This window comes from Pogona vitticeps, chromosome 6 (assembly GCF_051106095.1).
Source record: "Pogona vitticeps strain Pit_001003342236 chromosome 6, PviZW2.1, whole genome shotgun sequence".
NCBI lineage: Eukaryota > Metazoa > Chordata > Lepidosauria > Squamata > Agamidae > Pogona > Pogona vitticeps.
Window position 1 is genome coordinate 78,243,246 of NC_135788.1, and position 17,668 is coordinate 78,260,913.

The following is a 17,668-nucleotide window of genomic DNA, read 5'->3' on the forward strand; positions in this document are numbered from 1 at the left end:
GTCAGAATGACAGTTGGGGAGTTAGAAGAGACAGTTCAGGACAGTTGGAATCAGATAGGGATAGGGAGAATTAGGGACAAGAAGATGGGGAGAGAATGCTAGGGTTTAGGAATAGCTAAAAGGGGTTAAGAAAGGAAATTGAAAGAGTAAAATATATTGAACAAGCAGGAATGAACACATAAGCATAACATGAGAAATACCAGTGATTGAATACATGATCTAATATATGCATACCTGACACAGTTATATATTTGATTCTCCTTATGAATTTGCTCATTAATAAAAGAATATTTGATCAAACCCTTGATTCCTAAGTTATATGAGCAGCTCCTGTGTGTGGGAATTGTAGTGGTATTAGGAGAAATACTGTACCTGGTGGCAGCAAAAAGAAGGAAAAAGGCGTGTTTACCTTTGTGGAGCCCAAAGGAAATAAAGGGGCAACAAGGGGGATCGCCACATGGAGCATAAAATTCATTCAGCTGGTTATCTCCCCCCTCCAAAACCCTAGAGCATGCTTGAGATGTATTCTTTCATGGTCTCTTTAAATCTCAAATCTACTCACTTTAGTACTTTGTTTATGTTTATGTATACAAATATTTATATATACAAATATTCAGTGAGATTCTGGCCAATGTCAGTTTTCAAAAAAAGATCTGTGAATTGGTCCTCATGCTACACGGAGAGAAGAAATTCCAGATACCTCCTTATGCAAACAGATAGGAGGAATACATGCATGAGCAAGGGTTTTTGCAAATACCATCTTCTTTGATTCATCCTCAATCAAACAGCAACCAAATCACTTCAATCTGTAGCCTATCCCCCCTTGATTCATATCCAAATATTCAAAAGTATTGGTATGTATTATGGGTCCAATAGTGGGGGGAAAATGAAAATGAGGAAATAAAGAACTCTGGCCTGGAATGGGGTGGGGTGCGGGTGAAACCTGTTCTGCCATCAACTACTACTTTACCACCAGTGTGCAAGCAAAATTGCAATTGGCTTCTTTCCTTCCTGATGAGAAAGAAATATTATGTTAGGTAGCCATCAGCTGCTGATTTTACATGAAATGTAAAAGTATGAAGACAAGAAGGGAACTGGAGAACTAGGGAGCTGAATGCCTTTGGAGAGTCAAGGTAGGGTAATCACTAACAAAAGTATATCTTGGAAAATGTAAATGAAATAAGAATAGTCTGTATTTTCCCCCTATATATAACCCAACTGTCAAACCTGGAACTATATAAAATCCTTACACTCTGTACACCTTTACAATACTTGGGTATTGCTCTTCTGCTGTTCCGTACACGCACAATTTTAAATAAACAATCTAATCTAAATTTTCATCTGGAGAATTCTCTAATTTGGTGTAAAACTCATGATTCTAGGGGGATATTAAGTAAAAAGCATGTCCGTCTCAGATCCATGCTTTTGCATCATGATAGAGTGAGGAATCTTTTTTTACAGTTTTAACTACATATGTGCTCTGTGTTTTAAGCATGATGCAATTGCACTTTGTGCGACCCCCTGTAAAAATATACAAACAATACATGAGAAAGTATGCCTTCAATGTACAGTATGCTTGTTTCTACTGTGGCAGCTTGTTGACAGAATCCATGATTTTTATAACACAGTCTACGGGCATGAATGTGGTCCATGATTTCCCTACAGGATCAAGTGGATCCCATGTAAAAATCTTGAGCCTCAGGTCCATGGCTCTGCACTATGATAGTGACATGAAGTAAGCAATCTATGATTCTTGAAGTAAGCAATGCATGATTCTTGACGCAATCACACGTCTTATCTGCCATTTTGAAGGAAGAAAGTAATCTATGAAATCAAGAACATTAGGCACTGCCAGCCCTCTCCTTTTCTTATCATCTTATAATACTTTACATCTTATCCTTGGTTTTTTGACTTTCCATATGAATATATTTATTTGGTTTTGCCAGTCTTCTAAAAAAGTTTCCCAAATTGTAATTGGAATCATTTGAAACAAAAATAATTTTTTTTACAATACAGTATATTCATTTTTATTGCCTATATTCTTCCCAGCCAGGAGAGTTTTAGATTGGCCCTTCCTCTTAGATCTTTCTGTATTTTTCCATCCTTTTTCATAATTATCCTTATATAGTGTTTTATTATTTCCTGCTAAGTAAATACCTAGATACTTTATTGGTTTATCCATGAGTTCATACCCTGTAATGTTTATAATGCCTTCTTGTTTTGTTAAAATTTTGTTATACTTTTAGTTTTTTCCTGTTAATTTTAAAGCCTGAGTAGACTCCAAACTTTGTTATTTGCTAATGGATTGGATATAGTTAAAACAACATCATCTGCATAATTTCTTAGCTTAAACTCTTATCCCTCTGTCTTTAAACCTTCAATTCAGCTGTTTTGTGTAATCTTGTTTGCAAAGATCTCCACTGCTAAAATAAACAACAGTGGTGACTGAGCAGCATTGTCTGGTTCCCTTCTCAATGATAGGATCTATTATTCAATGGTGATTTGGCTAGGATCACACACAAAAATTCATATGAAATCTTCAGGATCCATTGTTCTTGATTTCATGGCTCTGCCTTTTACTCAGACCCCCATCTGACCATTAGTTTACACAGATCTCTGGTAAAAATAATGAAGGGAAGTTTCCACCAAGGTGATGGTGTGAAATAAGGATTCTGTGGTTTTAATAGTTTAGCATGAGAGCTCGTAACACTTTTGTGTTCTGTAATGTGATCCTTCTTTGGCAGGGATGTAAAAGTCCAAGGGTACATGAGCATCCATGCCTTTGTGCCATGGCAGAACTCGAAAGCCACATATACTTGCCTGTTAGGGTTCCATCTATGGAGGCAGATAATGTGATGGAAAGATTATCCTCTGAATAAAATAAAAGAGGACTCGTTTTTTTTTTTAAATTGTGGTCCCAGCTTTCGATCATCTTTTTAAAAAAAAAAAAAAAATAATCCTCGTGCCATTTTCTTTCCACCTGCCAGTCCGAGGCTTGGCCTTGGCAACCTGCTTGAAGGATGCTTTATGGGGGGGGGGGGGGGGAGAGGAGCTACGAGGGAGGAGGCGCCGGCGCACGAAGCCAGCTCGGGGGTGGGGGCGGTCGCCGCCATGGCCGCGTCTGCAGCAGCCTTGTTCTGGCTCCGGTGGGAGACTTGGCTGCTGCTGGTGGCCGGCCCCGCCGCCTCCGCCGCCTCTTCCTGGGTTAGCCCCGCGGGGGAGGGCGGCGGCGGGAGTGGGGCAAGGGCCGCAGGCGGCGGCGGGAAGGATCCTGACCCAGGCGGGGCCCAAGCGGACAAGCAGCATCACGACTCTTCCTACGGCACCTTCGCCAGCGAGTTCTACGATATGCACTTCCTCTCCGACGAGGGTGAGCCGCCCGCCGAGGCGCCCAAGACAGGGGGCAGGAAAGTCTGAGGGGGGACGAGGAGGAGGAGGAGGAGACGCGGGCGGGGGCGGTGCGGGGCGAGAAGAGAGGACGACCTTATAGGGAGCCAGCAGAGAGAAGGGACGAGCACCCTTTGCTCGCCTTTGCGGCCTCTCGGCAGCCGAGAAGCGCCCCTGGTTTCCGGCGGGAAGGCCGGAATAAGGAGCAGGCGAGGGGCTCGGAGGGTGGGAAGGCCTTCTGCACATGTACAGAGGCTGTCTCTGGTCTTGTTACTAGCCACGGCTGAGCGTTGAGATGGAGACGAGCGGGAGCGGGTTGCTGGTTTTGTAAAACCGCATCTATTCCGCTGTGACAGAAGGACGGATGTGCCAAAGGGGCGGCGAGGCTTCTCCTTGAGGAGAAACGCTTTCCTGACGCCTCGCCGCCCGGGGCCCTGGACCGCTCGTTCCCTACGAACTAAACGGCTGCCATGGAAACCGAGTCAAGGCTGGCGCGTGGGCAGGGCCCTACGTCACAGAAAGGCCCTCCGTGTTGCGTCCGGTCCTCTCTGAAATCACGCAGCGCCGACCCGAGGAGCGGCTTCTTGTCCGAGTAGCCTCCGCATGGCCCCTGCCACGGAGGAGCCGGCGCCGTGACTTGGTGCTTTCCAGGCAAAAAAAAGGCTTGCCGAGACTGTCACGGAGCCTCTGAGCAAGCCGCAAAGGGAAGGTCCTGGGGTGGGGTGAAAGAGTGCCTTTCACAGTTCGCGCTGAATAAGGGAAGGTGGAGGCATAAGGAAGACATGCGGGCAGCTGCTCCACCATGCGGACCACACTGTCCTGCCTCCGTCGCCTGAAACCCACCGACTTCGGTGTCTGTAAGTCAGCTGAAGTAGGGAGTATAAGTTTTCAGTGGCCAAAATCCATCTGCTTAGCATAGTAAATTGCACTGCAGTTGGCCCATTGAATCAATGGAGATTTGTTTCAGCATAGTAAATTACTGTAGATACCGAGTGTGGGGAAACTTTGGTACGCGACTTGGTGGGGGGCAATGTTGGGAGAAGACTTGGTAGTAAAATGTATACATGGGGACTCTTAAGGCAGTGGTCCCCAACCTTGGGCCTCCAGATGTTCTTGGACTACAACTCCCAGAAGCCTTCACCACACCTGCACCGACTAGGATTTCTGGGAGTTGCAGTGCAAGAACATCTGGAGACCAAAGCTTGGCAAGGTTGATTGCTGAAGTCTGTGCTCTAGGGCAGTGGTCCCCAACCTTGGGCCTCCAGATGTTCTTGGACTACAACTCACAGAAGTCTTCACCACCACCTGTGCCCGGCTAGGATTTCTGGGAGTTGAAGTCCAAGAACATCTGGAGGCCCAAGGTTGGGGACCACTGCTCTAAGGCATGTAAGACGACTTGGGCCCACGTGCAAATTGGAAAAGAATGTTGAAGGTTGAAAATTGGGATAGTGCCAGGCTTGTCTAGAGAAATGTTGCTGGGGAGAGATTGGATTGGAACGCCCAGAGTAGTCTATATGACTAGATTGGCAGGCTATAAATGTAATGAATAAATAAATAAGTTCTTGCAACTAAAAGAAGGCCTTCAAGGAGAATGTGGCATGGAGGAAAACAAAACTGATTTTTTGAAATAGGCATCACAGGAGCAAACGAGGCTCTGGCAACAAGATGATCTTACGTTGCAAAGAGCACTTCAAGAGGCGAGAGAGGTAGGGAAAATAGAGATATGAGTACAGTTAAAACGTCTCCAGTTTTATTTTCCGCGCCAAATGAGGAGTTGCCCAAATCAGAAGCAGAACCCGACCACAATTACTCAAGCCCCTTCGCCACAGGGCAGCAATCTGTGAAGGGGAGAGACAGACTACTCTTTCCTTTTTTTTTTCTTTTTTTTTTGGTTATGGCACATACTTTCTGGTTTCTTCAGCCTGATGCCTTTGTAATCCTGTATTTCCTCCTGATAACAAATGGCTGCTGGAATCACATTAATTAGCTTTCTCATATTAAATGAAAATATTTTGTCTAAAGTTAATTGTTTAATTTTGCATTCTGATTCTTCAAGGTTATCCTTTCCCTACTGCACCTCCAGTGGATCCATTTGCAAGAATTAGAGTGGATGACTGTGGAAAGACAAAAGGCTGCTTTAGGTTAGTATGATGCTTACCATAGATTTAGTCACAAATTCTAATACAGCCCAGAATATAACCAAGCGATTTGCCATAAAACATATCAATACATGTTTGTTATTATTGTGTCTTTATAACTAAAAATATTTCTGAATCCAGAAGTCCAACGACATGTAGAATTTCTGGAGCTGAAAATGAATTTTATGCTTTTTGTGCACCTATAGTACTTTAATGGCTAGGATCAAACTGCAACGAATTGCCTCCCATCATGTGAACCAGCTTGAGAGCTCTCTTTTGGGCATCTTTTTCTTCTCTCAGAAAGTTGATCGATGAAGATAACAAAAAGAGCTCTCTTTTTTTCATGGCAATTATACCGTGTTTCCCCGAAAATAAGACAGGGTCTTATATTAATTTTTGCTCCAAAAACACATTAGGGCTTATTTTCAGAGGATGTTTTATTTTTTTTTCATGTACAACAATCTACATTTATTCAAATACAGTCATGTCATCTTCTGGTTGCTGCACAATGGTGGAGAGTGGGGTTTCACTTAACTGGGGCTTATTTTAGGAGTAGGGCTTATATTATGAGCATCCTGAAAAATCATACTAGGCTTATTTTCAGGTTAGGATTTATTTTGGGGAAAACAGGGTATTATCCCCCATGATTCCCAGGAATATTTGCTTGACATTTGTAGACAGACATTAAAAATTGCGTAAGTTTTGTAGCATTCTTACTTAATTTTCTTTTAATAGTTTTCCTTCTCGTTTTCTTATTATTAGTTGGTTGCTTCATTAAACATTTGCTTGTTTTATTGTAACAGACTGTAAGCTGCCTTAAATGGGCATTTCATCTATAAAAGCAGAGTTGCCACAGGTGACACACTTCATTGAAATCTGCATGCTAATTTAAAAGCATAGATCTCTAGTATAGCTCTTCTCTTTAAAGCTCCTTTCTTAAGATGGTAACATAGGTACCACATGAAAACGTTAGTTGTGCATTAAGGATGTGGAAGAGCACAACCCTGTGGTTGAAGGCTGCATATAAATTATAGTGTAAATTTTGAATAATAATACAGTACATTCAAAGTACATATACATTTTGAGAGATAATAAGTTTTGGAATGTGTGTGTGTAGATATCAAGAATATAGATATATGTAATTAATCAGAAAATTAAAATAAAATGGAACTTATTTTTCCCCTCAAACTCTGACAAGGAAAGCACTGCCTCAGACGTGTAGCTTTAAGGTTTAATTCTCCATTGGGCTTATGACACTTAAAGGACTCTATTAAGTATGCAGGGGCACACAAGCTTTTTTACTTTGAAGAGCACATTTTTTCTTGGCAAAGGGCTGGGTGCAACAAATGCATAAACACACATTTCCCTATGTTATGCACTCTGTATACACACATCAGCACATATGCATATATGTGTCTACATGTGCCCCTAGAATCACAGACCTGTAGAGTTGGAAGGGACCCAAGCATAGTCTAATCCCAACCTGTTCCAATGCAGGAATCCACAGCTAAAGCATCCCAAACAGTTGGACACCCAGTCTTTAATATATTGGAAGAAGGAGAGGAGACTCAACTTTCTTCTGAAATATTTTAGTCCCCTGTCAAACTGCTCTACCAGCAGGGAGTTTTCTTGTTATTGAATACTTCAGCTTGAACCCCCATCCTCTGAAGAAAGAGAAAACAAATTTGCTGCAGCAGTTCTGATCCAGTCCGATAGGGGCAATGACAGATTGCACTTGCATTGCTCACTGTATGAGGGTAGGGTAATAGTAATAAGAACAGCAATTACCAGTGATGATAATGATGACAGAAGCAGTGAAAATGCATTGTTTTTACATGAGCATTTATTTGTTTATTTATATCTCCCCTCCCATGGCCACCCATGACATGGAGTTTCAGAGTCTGGGAGCAGCAACAGAGAAGGCCCTCTCTTGTGTCCCCTTCAGACACATCTGTGAATGTGATGGGACTGATTACTCAGGAGACAGCATGGGCAACAAGTTTTGAACTCTTTTGAATTGTATCCAGCTTCACCATGAGTCAACTGTTCCTTTTTACTCATTCACCAGGCAGTCAGACAATGACACTTATTTCCTTCATTTTTGAAGATCTGGCTTTCGGCTGCCATTTTGCAAGCTGTGGATCTTCCAGGATTATCAACTAGCTTACAGTTAGCTAAGGGAGTTAAAAGTATTTGTTTTAACTCCCTTAGCTAACTGTAAGCTAGTATTTGTTTGGGGAGAGGTTGGAGTTGAGTAGGTTACCATTGGAGTCACTCCCTCCCATCTGCATCAGATTTTGTAAGTTTAGGATTGCTGTTTCAGTTAACCTGCTGACAAACGTACACTTGTGAAGTTCTTGTTATAATTAATTATTAAATAATTATAAATAATTATTCATGATTGTAGTAACTAATGCATATTTTGACATGTTTTTACTTTATGTAAAAACATCATGCAGGCCCTGATCATAATAAAAGAAGCTTGCAGGTGAGCACAATTATTTGAAGTCTATAAGTGCAATATCCTAAGTATGCTTGGTTATGGACTGCAGCCCTAGTCAACCTGGATTCATTAGCCATTATTGTGTAGCATTATGTCAGTAGCAATTTTTCCACCTGGATGTACGCAAAAACTTCAGTTCATTGGATATTTCTGAATTGCAGGAAGTTATGTTTTGTTTCCTCTGTCACCTGTAGGTATGGTAAACCAGGATGCAATGCAGAGACTTGCGATTACTTTCTCAGTTATCGCAGAATAGGAGCTGACATAGAATTTGAGTTGAGCGCTGAGACAGATGGCTGGGTGGCTGTGGGATTTTCTTCAGATAAGAAAATGGTAAGAAAGTGTTAATAATTCAAGTAAGCATTGATCTGTTTGGGATAAAAAGGACATGCCTTTCTCTGGAGATGGAATATTCAGCAAAATAATTTTAATAGACAAAGCCTTTCTCTTTTATGGGTAGACTGGGTGCTTAGCAAAAGGAGATAAACACTAGGCCCATGAAATTGATTTAGGTGAGACATGGCTCCAAAGTGAGTATTTCTGAGTATGGAGATTCAGACTGCTTTGGAATCTCAGGTGACTCAGATCCAAGGTTGTCCTAATTGAAGTCAGCTAACTCTTAAGGCTTCAGATCTGCCATGGACTCTTGTAACTGTGTGTTAATATTTTAAAACTGACCTCAGAATTTTTATCTCCAGTGCATGACATACAGTGTCCTGGACACTAGGGATGCAAATGAGTGAAGAGGCCAGGAAATGCAGCCCTACTGTGCTCCTACTGATAACTAATATAGTGATTTGAATACTCATATAGGGCTTCCTGTGTCAAGAATCCCTATTAAATTACTATGGTCAGAACCTTCTTCAGGCATAGAAAGGAATATAAGTTTATAGCATCGGTATCTGCAGTTGCTAACAGACAGTTCCACAAGACACTAAAGACAGCATGAAACCTCTAGAGTGGCTAAACTTGGCAGAAACATAGGACTAGGGAGCACTCCCACAGTATTGCCATTCATCTTAACACTTTATCTTAAGTAAAGTTTAGGCTTTATGCTGGCAGTGATTTTCCAATATTAAAAGCCCCTTCCATCCAAAAGCTCCTAAAGATTCCCAAGGGCAAAATGGATCCTAGGGAGCTTCAGAAGCTGAAAGGAGACACAGAAGTTTTAAATTTAATTCAGTTAAAGATACTAGTTGTTAGATGATGAGATCATCCAGCTTCTGCAGTGTAATTTTACGCTAGCAGGATTTCAGTCAGGTTTTTTTAAAAACATTGTAGGTTTGCATAGTAAATGCATAACTTTCTACTTGACTATTTTCATTTACCTGAAACTGACAGAATGCATTTGCATGGGAATAAGTAAACTTTGCATTTTCACATGAACAGGTGTACTAGTTGTAAGAATCCAGAATATGAAGCATTCAGATCCATTAGAAAACTGAAACTAGTGCTTCTGTTCTTGTGAAAGTGTAAAATCCCACTTAACTTCATGGAACAAACATATTCTGTTAGTAAGAGCTACACAGATGGTAGGCCTGCTGGGTGGTTTTGGTGTTGGCACAAGTGGCTGCCTTCCCACAAAGAATAGTTTAAACAAAATTTCCTATGTTCCTCATTCCATACTTTTCTACCCACCAATGTGAACATGACAGTTCACTTTTGATCCAATAAACCTCTTAATTTTGCAAGATACTGAGCTGCCAAGTACCAGGCAAGATGCCTCTCCACTAACTGTCTCGTGATCATTGTTTAGTCGTTTAGTCATGTCCGACTCTTCGTGACCCCATGGACCAGAGCACACCAGGCCCTCCTATCTTCCACTGCCTCCTGTAGTTGTGTCAAATTCATGTTGGTTGCTTCGCAGACACTGTCCAGCCATCTCATCCTCTGTCGTCCCCTTCTCCTCTTGCCCCACACTTTCCCAACAGCAGGGTCTTTTCCAGGGAGTCTTCTCTTCTCATGAGGTGGCCAAAGTATTGGAGCTTCAGCTTCAGGATGTGTCCTTCCAGTGAGCACTGAGGGTTGATTTCGTTTATAATTGATAGGTTTGTTCTCCTTGCAGTCCAGGGGACTCTCAAGAGCCTCCTCCAGCACCACAATTCAAAGGCGCCAATTCTTCGGTGGTCTGCTTCTTTAAAACCCAATTAAAAACATGGCTGTTTATTCAGGCCTTCCCTCCACCCAACTCTTGATTTTTTCTTACTTTTCCTTTTTATTTTTACTGCTGTTCTTGTTTGATTATTATGTATTTGTCTATGTTTTATTATTTGATTTCATATTTGGAAGCCGCCTAGAGTGGTCCGGTGGGCCAGATAGGCGGGGTATAAATTAAATAAATAAATAAATAAATTATGGTCCAGCTCTCACTTCCATACATCACGACAGGAAAAACCATAGCTTTGACTATTCGGAGTTTTGTCGGCAAGGTGATGTCTCTGCTTTTTAAGATGCTGTCAAGGTTTTTCATAGCTTTCCTCCCAAGAAGCAGGCGTCTTTTAATTTCGTGGCTGCTTTCTCCATCTACATTGATCTTGGAGCCCAAGAAAGTAAAATGTGTCACTGCCTCCATATCTTCCCCTTCTATTTGCCAGGAGGTGATGGGGCCAGTGGCCATGATCTTAGTTTTTTTGATGTTGAGTTTCAGGCCGTTTTTTGCACTCTCCTCTTTCACCCTCATTACAAGGTTCTTTAATTCCTCCTCACTTTCTGCCATCAGAGTGGTATCATCTGCATATCGGAGGTTGTTGATATTGCTTCTGGCAATCTTAGTTCCAGCTTGGGATTCTTCCTGTCCAGCCTTCCACATGATGTATTCTGCATATAAGTTAAATAAGCCAGGGGACAATATACAGCTTTGTCGTACTCCTTTCCCAATTTTGAACCAATCAGTTGTTCCATATCCAGTTCTGTTGCTTCCTGTCCCACATATAGGTTTCTCAGGAGATAGATAAGGTGGTCAGGCACTCCCATTTCGTTAAGTACTTGCCATAGTTTGCTGTGGTCCACACAGTCAAAGGCTTTTGCATAGTCAATGAAGCAGAAGTAGATATTTTTCTGGAACTGTCTGGCTTTCTCCGACTAACTGTCTACATGCTTATAAATGGAAATGTTTCCAACTTTATGCATTGGCACAGGGCTGGCCTTATTCACCAGCAGCTCTCTCCACTGTCTTTACTTTCCTGTTCCACCTCAAACAGAAGGGACTTTCCACCTCTTGTATGGCAGCCATAGTGGTGCATCAACCAGCTAGCCACTCATCTTCACAACTCTTCAAACATCAAACCATTAAGAAGTTTCTCAAGGCCCTTCAGAATCCCTACCCAGATATGAGCTCCCTCCTCATGACCTGTGTTTTCTTTCCTTAGTTCTATCACAGCTCATGAGCCACTCCTTTGAACCTCTGGCTGCAATGGACCTCTGCCTACTAACGCTCAAAGTAGCACTTCTTGTGGCCCTTACATTGGCTCATGGGGCTGCAGAACTTACAGCCCTTCACTGTGACTCGCCATACCTCGTCTTCTCTCATGATAAGATTACTTTCCATACAAACATTGCCTTCATACCCAAGGTGGCATCCCGTTTCCCCATCTCTCAACCCATTTATCCTTCTCTTTTATCCTTCTCCACAGAATGACCTTGAATGGTCCCTTCATTCCCTGGATGTCAAAGGAGCCTTGGCCTTTTACCTAAACAAAACAAAAGATTTTAGACAAACAGCTAAACTTTTGTTCTCTTACCAAGGTCTTAGGAAGGAACACCTGGTCTCTTTTCAGTGATATTCTAAATATATAACTCAGGCAATTGCACTGACTTATGAACTAGCAAACAAGCCCCTACCTCGGAGCTTCCACAGTCACTCCACAAGTGCAATTTGCTCCTCTATGGGCTTTATTCAGGGTGTGAGATCTGCTGAGCAGCAACTTGGTTCCATCCAATGATCTTTGTCACACACTATAGATTAGATCTTAGAGCTCAGTAAGATGCAGCATTTGGACAGCCTGTTTTAGCCTAACTCCTACTTCCAATCTATAGCTTGCTAGTCAACCATTTTGTAACTATGGTTCTTTGAATGGTGTGATTATGTTTTATGTCCTTTTCCTCTCTCTTTGTGTTCTTACATAAAGAAGGCGGTGAGAGACCAAACTCTTCTAATAAAACAGGTTTATTCTCTAACAGGTCGTCAGTTTTAATCACTTGCTTATCATCGGTTTCAGCTTGTAACAACTGATCATATGTTTTAACTTTAGTCAAACCATGTAACTCTCCTTGAAACAAAAGAGATGAACTTTTAATGTCAAGCGTCCATTTGTGTCTGGTGCCTGAAGTATCCAGTACATTGTCCATCCACATTAAGGTTGGGGTTGGTACACCCAGCCCACCTGCGGCTCCCAAACTTTCCTGCTTTTGTTCTGTCTCACTGGGGGTCTGAAAGCACTTGGCCCACAGGGTCTCACCATTGATGTCAAACATCTCCTCTGTTCCCTTGCTTGCTCTTCCCCTTTTTATCCATGCTCTATATTCTTTCTTTCTTTTCCTCTCCTCTGTTTCATCCCAGTATGGTGCCTTCTTATATACTTGCCTTTTCCATTCCTTCTCAGCATATTCTCGGGATACTCTAAATTCGACCCACTCTCCAGTCCATGGATCTTCCTGAACTATTTCTACCAAATCCTCACTTTCTTTCTGTACATCTTCTTCTGTCCAACATACCTCTTTCTCTCCCTCTCTTCGACTACTCCCTTCTCTCCCTCCTTCTTATTCTCTTTTCCTGCCCAAATGGCACCCTCTAGTGACTCTGTTCCTATCTCTAATTGCTTCAGCCCTCTTTCAATAGTTTCTGTCTCCTCCTCTGCTTTTCTGCCCTGAGAGACAGATGGTACACCTTGTAGAGTACCCCTGGGGTTACTCCCAGCTTCACAAATGGGGATCCATGTATCCACACAATCCTGCCCACCTTCCTTCTTGTTCCACTCTTCCGCATTTTTTTTCTTGTGGCAGACAGCTGGGACTGAGGAAAGTGGGGCCACGCTCATGCGGTATAGACTGAGGCACTTTCATTTTTGAGGCTCTGGAACTTTCCGAAGCGGTGTCGCACTGGTGCACACACCCATTTTGTGTGAATACATGGATTACCACTCGAAGAACCATAATTACATAAGTAACCAAGTCTTTAACATTATTTGCCTCATAGTGACTTGCAGATGTGAACAAGATTTCCATTTTTGTGGGAATAGAACTGGTGTGTCACAGTGTAATTCTTACTTAGTTTCTTCATTTAGGGCGGAGATGATGTTATGGCCTGTGTTCATGATGACAATGGAAGAGTCAGAATACATCACTTTTACAATGTTGGTCAGTGGGCTAAAGAGATACAGAGGAATCCTGCTAGAGATGAAGAGGGCATTTTTGAAAACAATCGTGTAACATGTCGATTCAAGCGGCCTGTGAAGGTTCCCAGGGATGAAACTATAGTGGACCTTCATCTGAGCTGGTACTATTTATTTGCTTGGGGTCCAGCAATTCAAGGTATGTTGGTTTCCTTGTGTTTCATTCCATTACTGTAAAATAATGGTGAGGCCTATTTCAGATGTTCCTTGGTCAGTAACAGTAGACAATCTGTCTGGAAGATGGTTTTTCTACAGTGGTGGTGCCCAACAAACAGTCCAAATGTTCTGCCATGCACAGAGGTTCCATGGCCATTATTCAAATATTCCTTTGGCAGCTAATTCAAAATAATACCATATTTTTCTGTGTATAAAACGACACCTTTTCCTTAAATAATTAGACGAAAAATTGAGGGTTGTTTTATACACAGAAGGCAGTCACTTTCCTTGCCTTTTGAGAAGCCACAGGGCTTAGCAAAAAAGGAAGGGAAGGCTCCCTTCAGGTAAAGCAGCTGTCAAAGGGCTGCATGATAGTACCCTTTGATCCTGAAGCCCTTTCATGGCTGCTTCATGATCAAAGGGTGCAATCATGCAGCCTTTACCCAAAGGGAGCCTTCTCTTCCTTTTTGCTAGGGCCCGTGGCTTCGCAAAAGGCAAAGAAAAGTGGCGGTCAAAGGGAGCCTTTGATCCCTGTTTTTCCTTCCTTTTGCTGACCTCCATGGCTTAGCAAGAGGAAGGGGAAAACAGGGATCAAATTTTCTAATTTGGAGTTAGAAAAGGGGGGGGTCATCTTGTACATTGGGTCATCTTATAAACAGAAAAATATGGTAATTCTGAAATCCAGTGATGTGAAGAAAACCAAAGTTAGCTTTTAGAAAGTTTTTGCCATTGTTCAAATTGTAGAAGAAAAGAACTGGAGGCAACCTTTCTTCAGGTGGGTTTGGTTGCATCCTGCGCTCTGACATAGAATTCCTGGCTGAGCAACATAAGAGGGGAACAAAGACATCCCAGCTTAAGCAAAAGCTACATGGAATAACAGAAACAAGTGGAAAAGAGGAGAAGGGAGCAACAGAAAAGAATCTCAAGCACCAGATCTCAACTTGACTAACTTGAGATAGAAACTATTCTGCTGGTAGGAAGATAGATCCCCCCCCCACTTTGCTTCTTTATTAAACTTGAGAAGAACAAGGAACCATTTGGGGACAGGAGCTGATTGAAAGCTCTGCTTATTCTGTTTTGGTGCAATCTAATGAAGTGGTTGCTATAAGACTGATTTATCATTTGGCTTCTGGATTACAGTTTTCTGTGAAAATTGAATACAAGTATGTAATAAATTACTCTATAAGCTATTTGATTACTAGATTTTCTTCCTGTCCTTTAACTATTTTAGGTTCTATAACTCGACACGACATTGATTCTCCTCCTGTCTCAGAGCGTGTGGTCAGTATTTACAAGTATGAAGATATTTTCATGCCATCTGCTGCCTATCAGACCTTCTCTTCTCCATTCTGCTTGCTGCTTATTGTTGCACTGACATTTTATTTATTGATGGGAACCCCATAATGACAAGTATGTATGGCAAACTGAGACAATTTGTTGGTGAGCTTTGCTCCGCATGAGAGCTTTTTCTAATGGAGTTTATACTGCTGGACACTTTGTTATTTCTTGACAGCTTGTGTTTCTCAAACAGCAATATTGTGAGCTCACTGTTGCCTGAGCCATATACGTGTGCCAAATAATTGTGATATTTGAGAACAATCAAGGAACAATTGTAATTTAGCAAGCATTTTTAGTAGACATAGAGCTTCTTTTAGGAAACATTCAGGCTACGTTCCAAAACATACTTACTAAAGAGTAAGGTCCACCATGTACCATGGGACATTCTTAGTAAATATGCATTGGATTACATTGTGTAAAACTGGGGGGGTTTGAGTCAAAATCTGGCTTGTGGGTCAATATCTGGCCCACAGAGTTTCCCTATCATGCCCACAGGCAAGCTCCAGACTGCTATGTGCCTCCTCTGTCCTCTAAGCTCCACGCCAGAGACCACCATGAAGGGAATAGTTTCTTGGTTGTTTGTGCTGCTGATTCTCTGAGGGGTTGTGAACCTGTGCTGTCAGTTGATGTTTGCAGGTGGTGGCTCAAAGTTCTTCACCCCTCTTCCCCTTCTATGCACAGGGAAGAGTAAAGCCACCTAATCTCCATTTCCTTTTGCAAGCTCTGGCTAAGAGTACTTTTCTCTATTTCCCCTTACATGAGAAGGCTAGCTAAGGGCAGTCAGCTTCACTTCTTATTTTTTTTCTACCTAGAGAAGTGGAGCAAACATGATTCCCCTGTTAAAGTGCCAAGTGGATTAGATTAGATTAGACATCCTTCAGTCTCAAGAGACTATGGTAACGTGCTCTGAATAGAGGACTTGGAACAGCGTCTAGTGTGGCTGAGAAGCCAATTCAAGAGTGAGAATCCCTTCTACACTGAAAACAAATACAATATGTCCAGCTCCCTGATTTTGCTGGTTTCAGGACTGCCTCTTTGCTTCGGCCAGCTGAACAAGTGTCTCTTCAAATTGGGAGAGGCCACGCTGCACCACCTGCCTCCAGGCTGAACGCTCAGATGTCAAGGTTTCCCATCTGTTGAGGTCCATTCCTAAGGCCTTCAGATCCCACTTGCAGATATCCTTGTATCACAGTGGTGGTCTTCCTCTGGGATGATTTCCCTGCACTGATTCTCCATACAGGAGACCTTTTGGAATCTGACCGTCAGCCATTCTCACGACATGCCCGAGCCAACGTAGATGTTGCTGTTTCAGTAATGTATACATGCTAAAAATTCCAGCTTGTTCTAGGACTACTCTATTTGGAACTTTGTCCTGCCAGATGATACAAAAATGCGTCGGAAACAACACATATGGAACGTGTTCAGCTTCGTCTCCTGCTGTGCACAAAGGATTCCAGGTGGAAGAACTCCACTTATTTTGATCTCAGCCTGATGGTGTCAGAGGGCATGGTCACACCCACTTATGTCATCTCGTTCACAGGGGGTTGCAGAGGGAGTCCACTAAGCCACATAACTTTAAAAGCTCTGATGTTGACAGTGGAGAATTATGAGAAACATGCCTAGTTTCATTTCTGAAATTTAAATTCCCTTTTTCTCACTATGCACCATACTAATAAGTTTATTTAATTACTGTCTTGACATATTATGATATAGGTTTTTTTCTTCCAAAGAAAGAGTGATTTTACCTTTCCAGTAAAATTGTGTGTAGTCTTAAAGATGTACAGAGCTGAAAACCACCAGCTTTTCAAATTCCCTTGACAAATACTCAAGGGCAGTTCTTATGCACAGTGTTAATTGGCTTGCTACCAGAATTAACAGACTGATCTACAAAAATGGCCAGATATGTCCACTAGTTAGTGAGGCAGACATAATTAGTATCATGGAAAGTTTTTATTACATATATACATATGTATATATATAAGCATGTGAAAACAGCCAGCTTTCAAGTCTGGAAAGCATATTTTTCTCATTTTGGAAAAAAGCAGTGTCATATCAGGTAAGTGTGAAGAAGTAAGAAGATATTTATGTTTGTGTATATGTTGACTCACTTTTTCCTCAATTGGATATCTTTGTAAATGTGCATAAAGCAAGTGAAAGAAGTAGGCAAATGCAACTTTATTTTGCGTTATCCCTTTATGATATCTTCAAAAATAAGAAAATGTAGGTTTCGTTGAAGAAAGTCATCATTGGAAAGTATTGCAAGCAATCATCTGTTCCTTAGAATTATGAACACAGAGCAACTATATATAAGTGAAGAAGCAAAAGAAACTAATATGTATTTCTACGAAATAATACATAAAATGTAAGATGAGATCCATATGTCAGGTTTTCTGTATGAAATACAGGTAACAAGATGAGTTAATTAAACATAATGTTTAACTTGAAAATTACCTTTTGGTTTTCTTTCTTAGTCCTTATAGTTCACAAATAGTCATTATTTCGATAATGTGTATCCATGGATATATTTCAGTACATTTACTTCACTGTGTTTCAGGCATTCACCCTGTGGCAGATTATGCAAATAATTAAGTTTTTTCTTTTTTTTCAAAATATGTTTCTGTTCTGAGTATGTAAATAATTTTAATTATTAGGTCATTGAAACATCTCCTGTTTGTTGATGTTCCTCCTGAGACCATTTCTGTCCTGCTCTGGAAATATCCTTCAGTGGTAAAGACATGTGCTATTATGGTGCATTT

General features: G+C 41.6%; 1 protein-coding gene across 1 annotated transcript; it reads left to right on the plus strand.

Moving 5' to 3' along the window:
* Positions 1-3,064: 3,064 nt before the first annotated feature.
* On the plus strand, positions 3,065-17,359 carry FRRS1L (ferric chelate reductase 1 like). The gene is made up of 5 exons (XM_020804913.3): positions 3,065-3,370; positions 5,444-5,528; positions 8,223-8,361; positions 13,311-13,557; positions 14,806-17,359. The coding sequence occupies exons 1-5, from the start codon at positions 3,112-3,114 to the stop codon at positions 14,976-14,978; spliced, it is 903 nt and encodes a 300-aa protein (XP_020660572.3). The 5' UTR covers positions 3,065-3,111; the 3' UTR covers positions 14,979-17,359.
* The last annotated feature ends 309 nt before the right edge of the window (positions 17,360-17,668 follow it).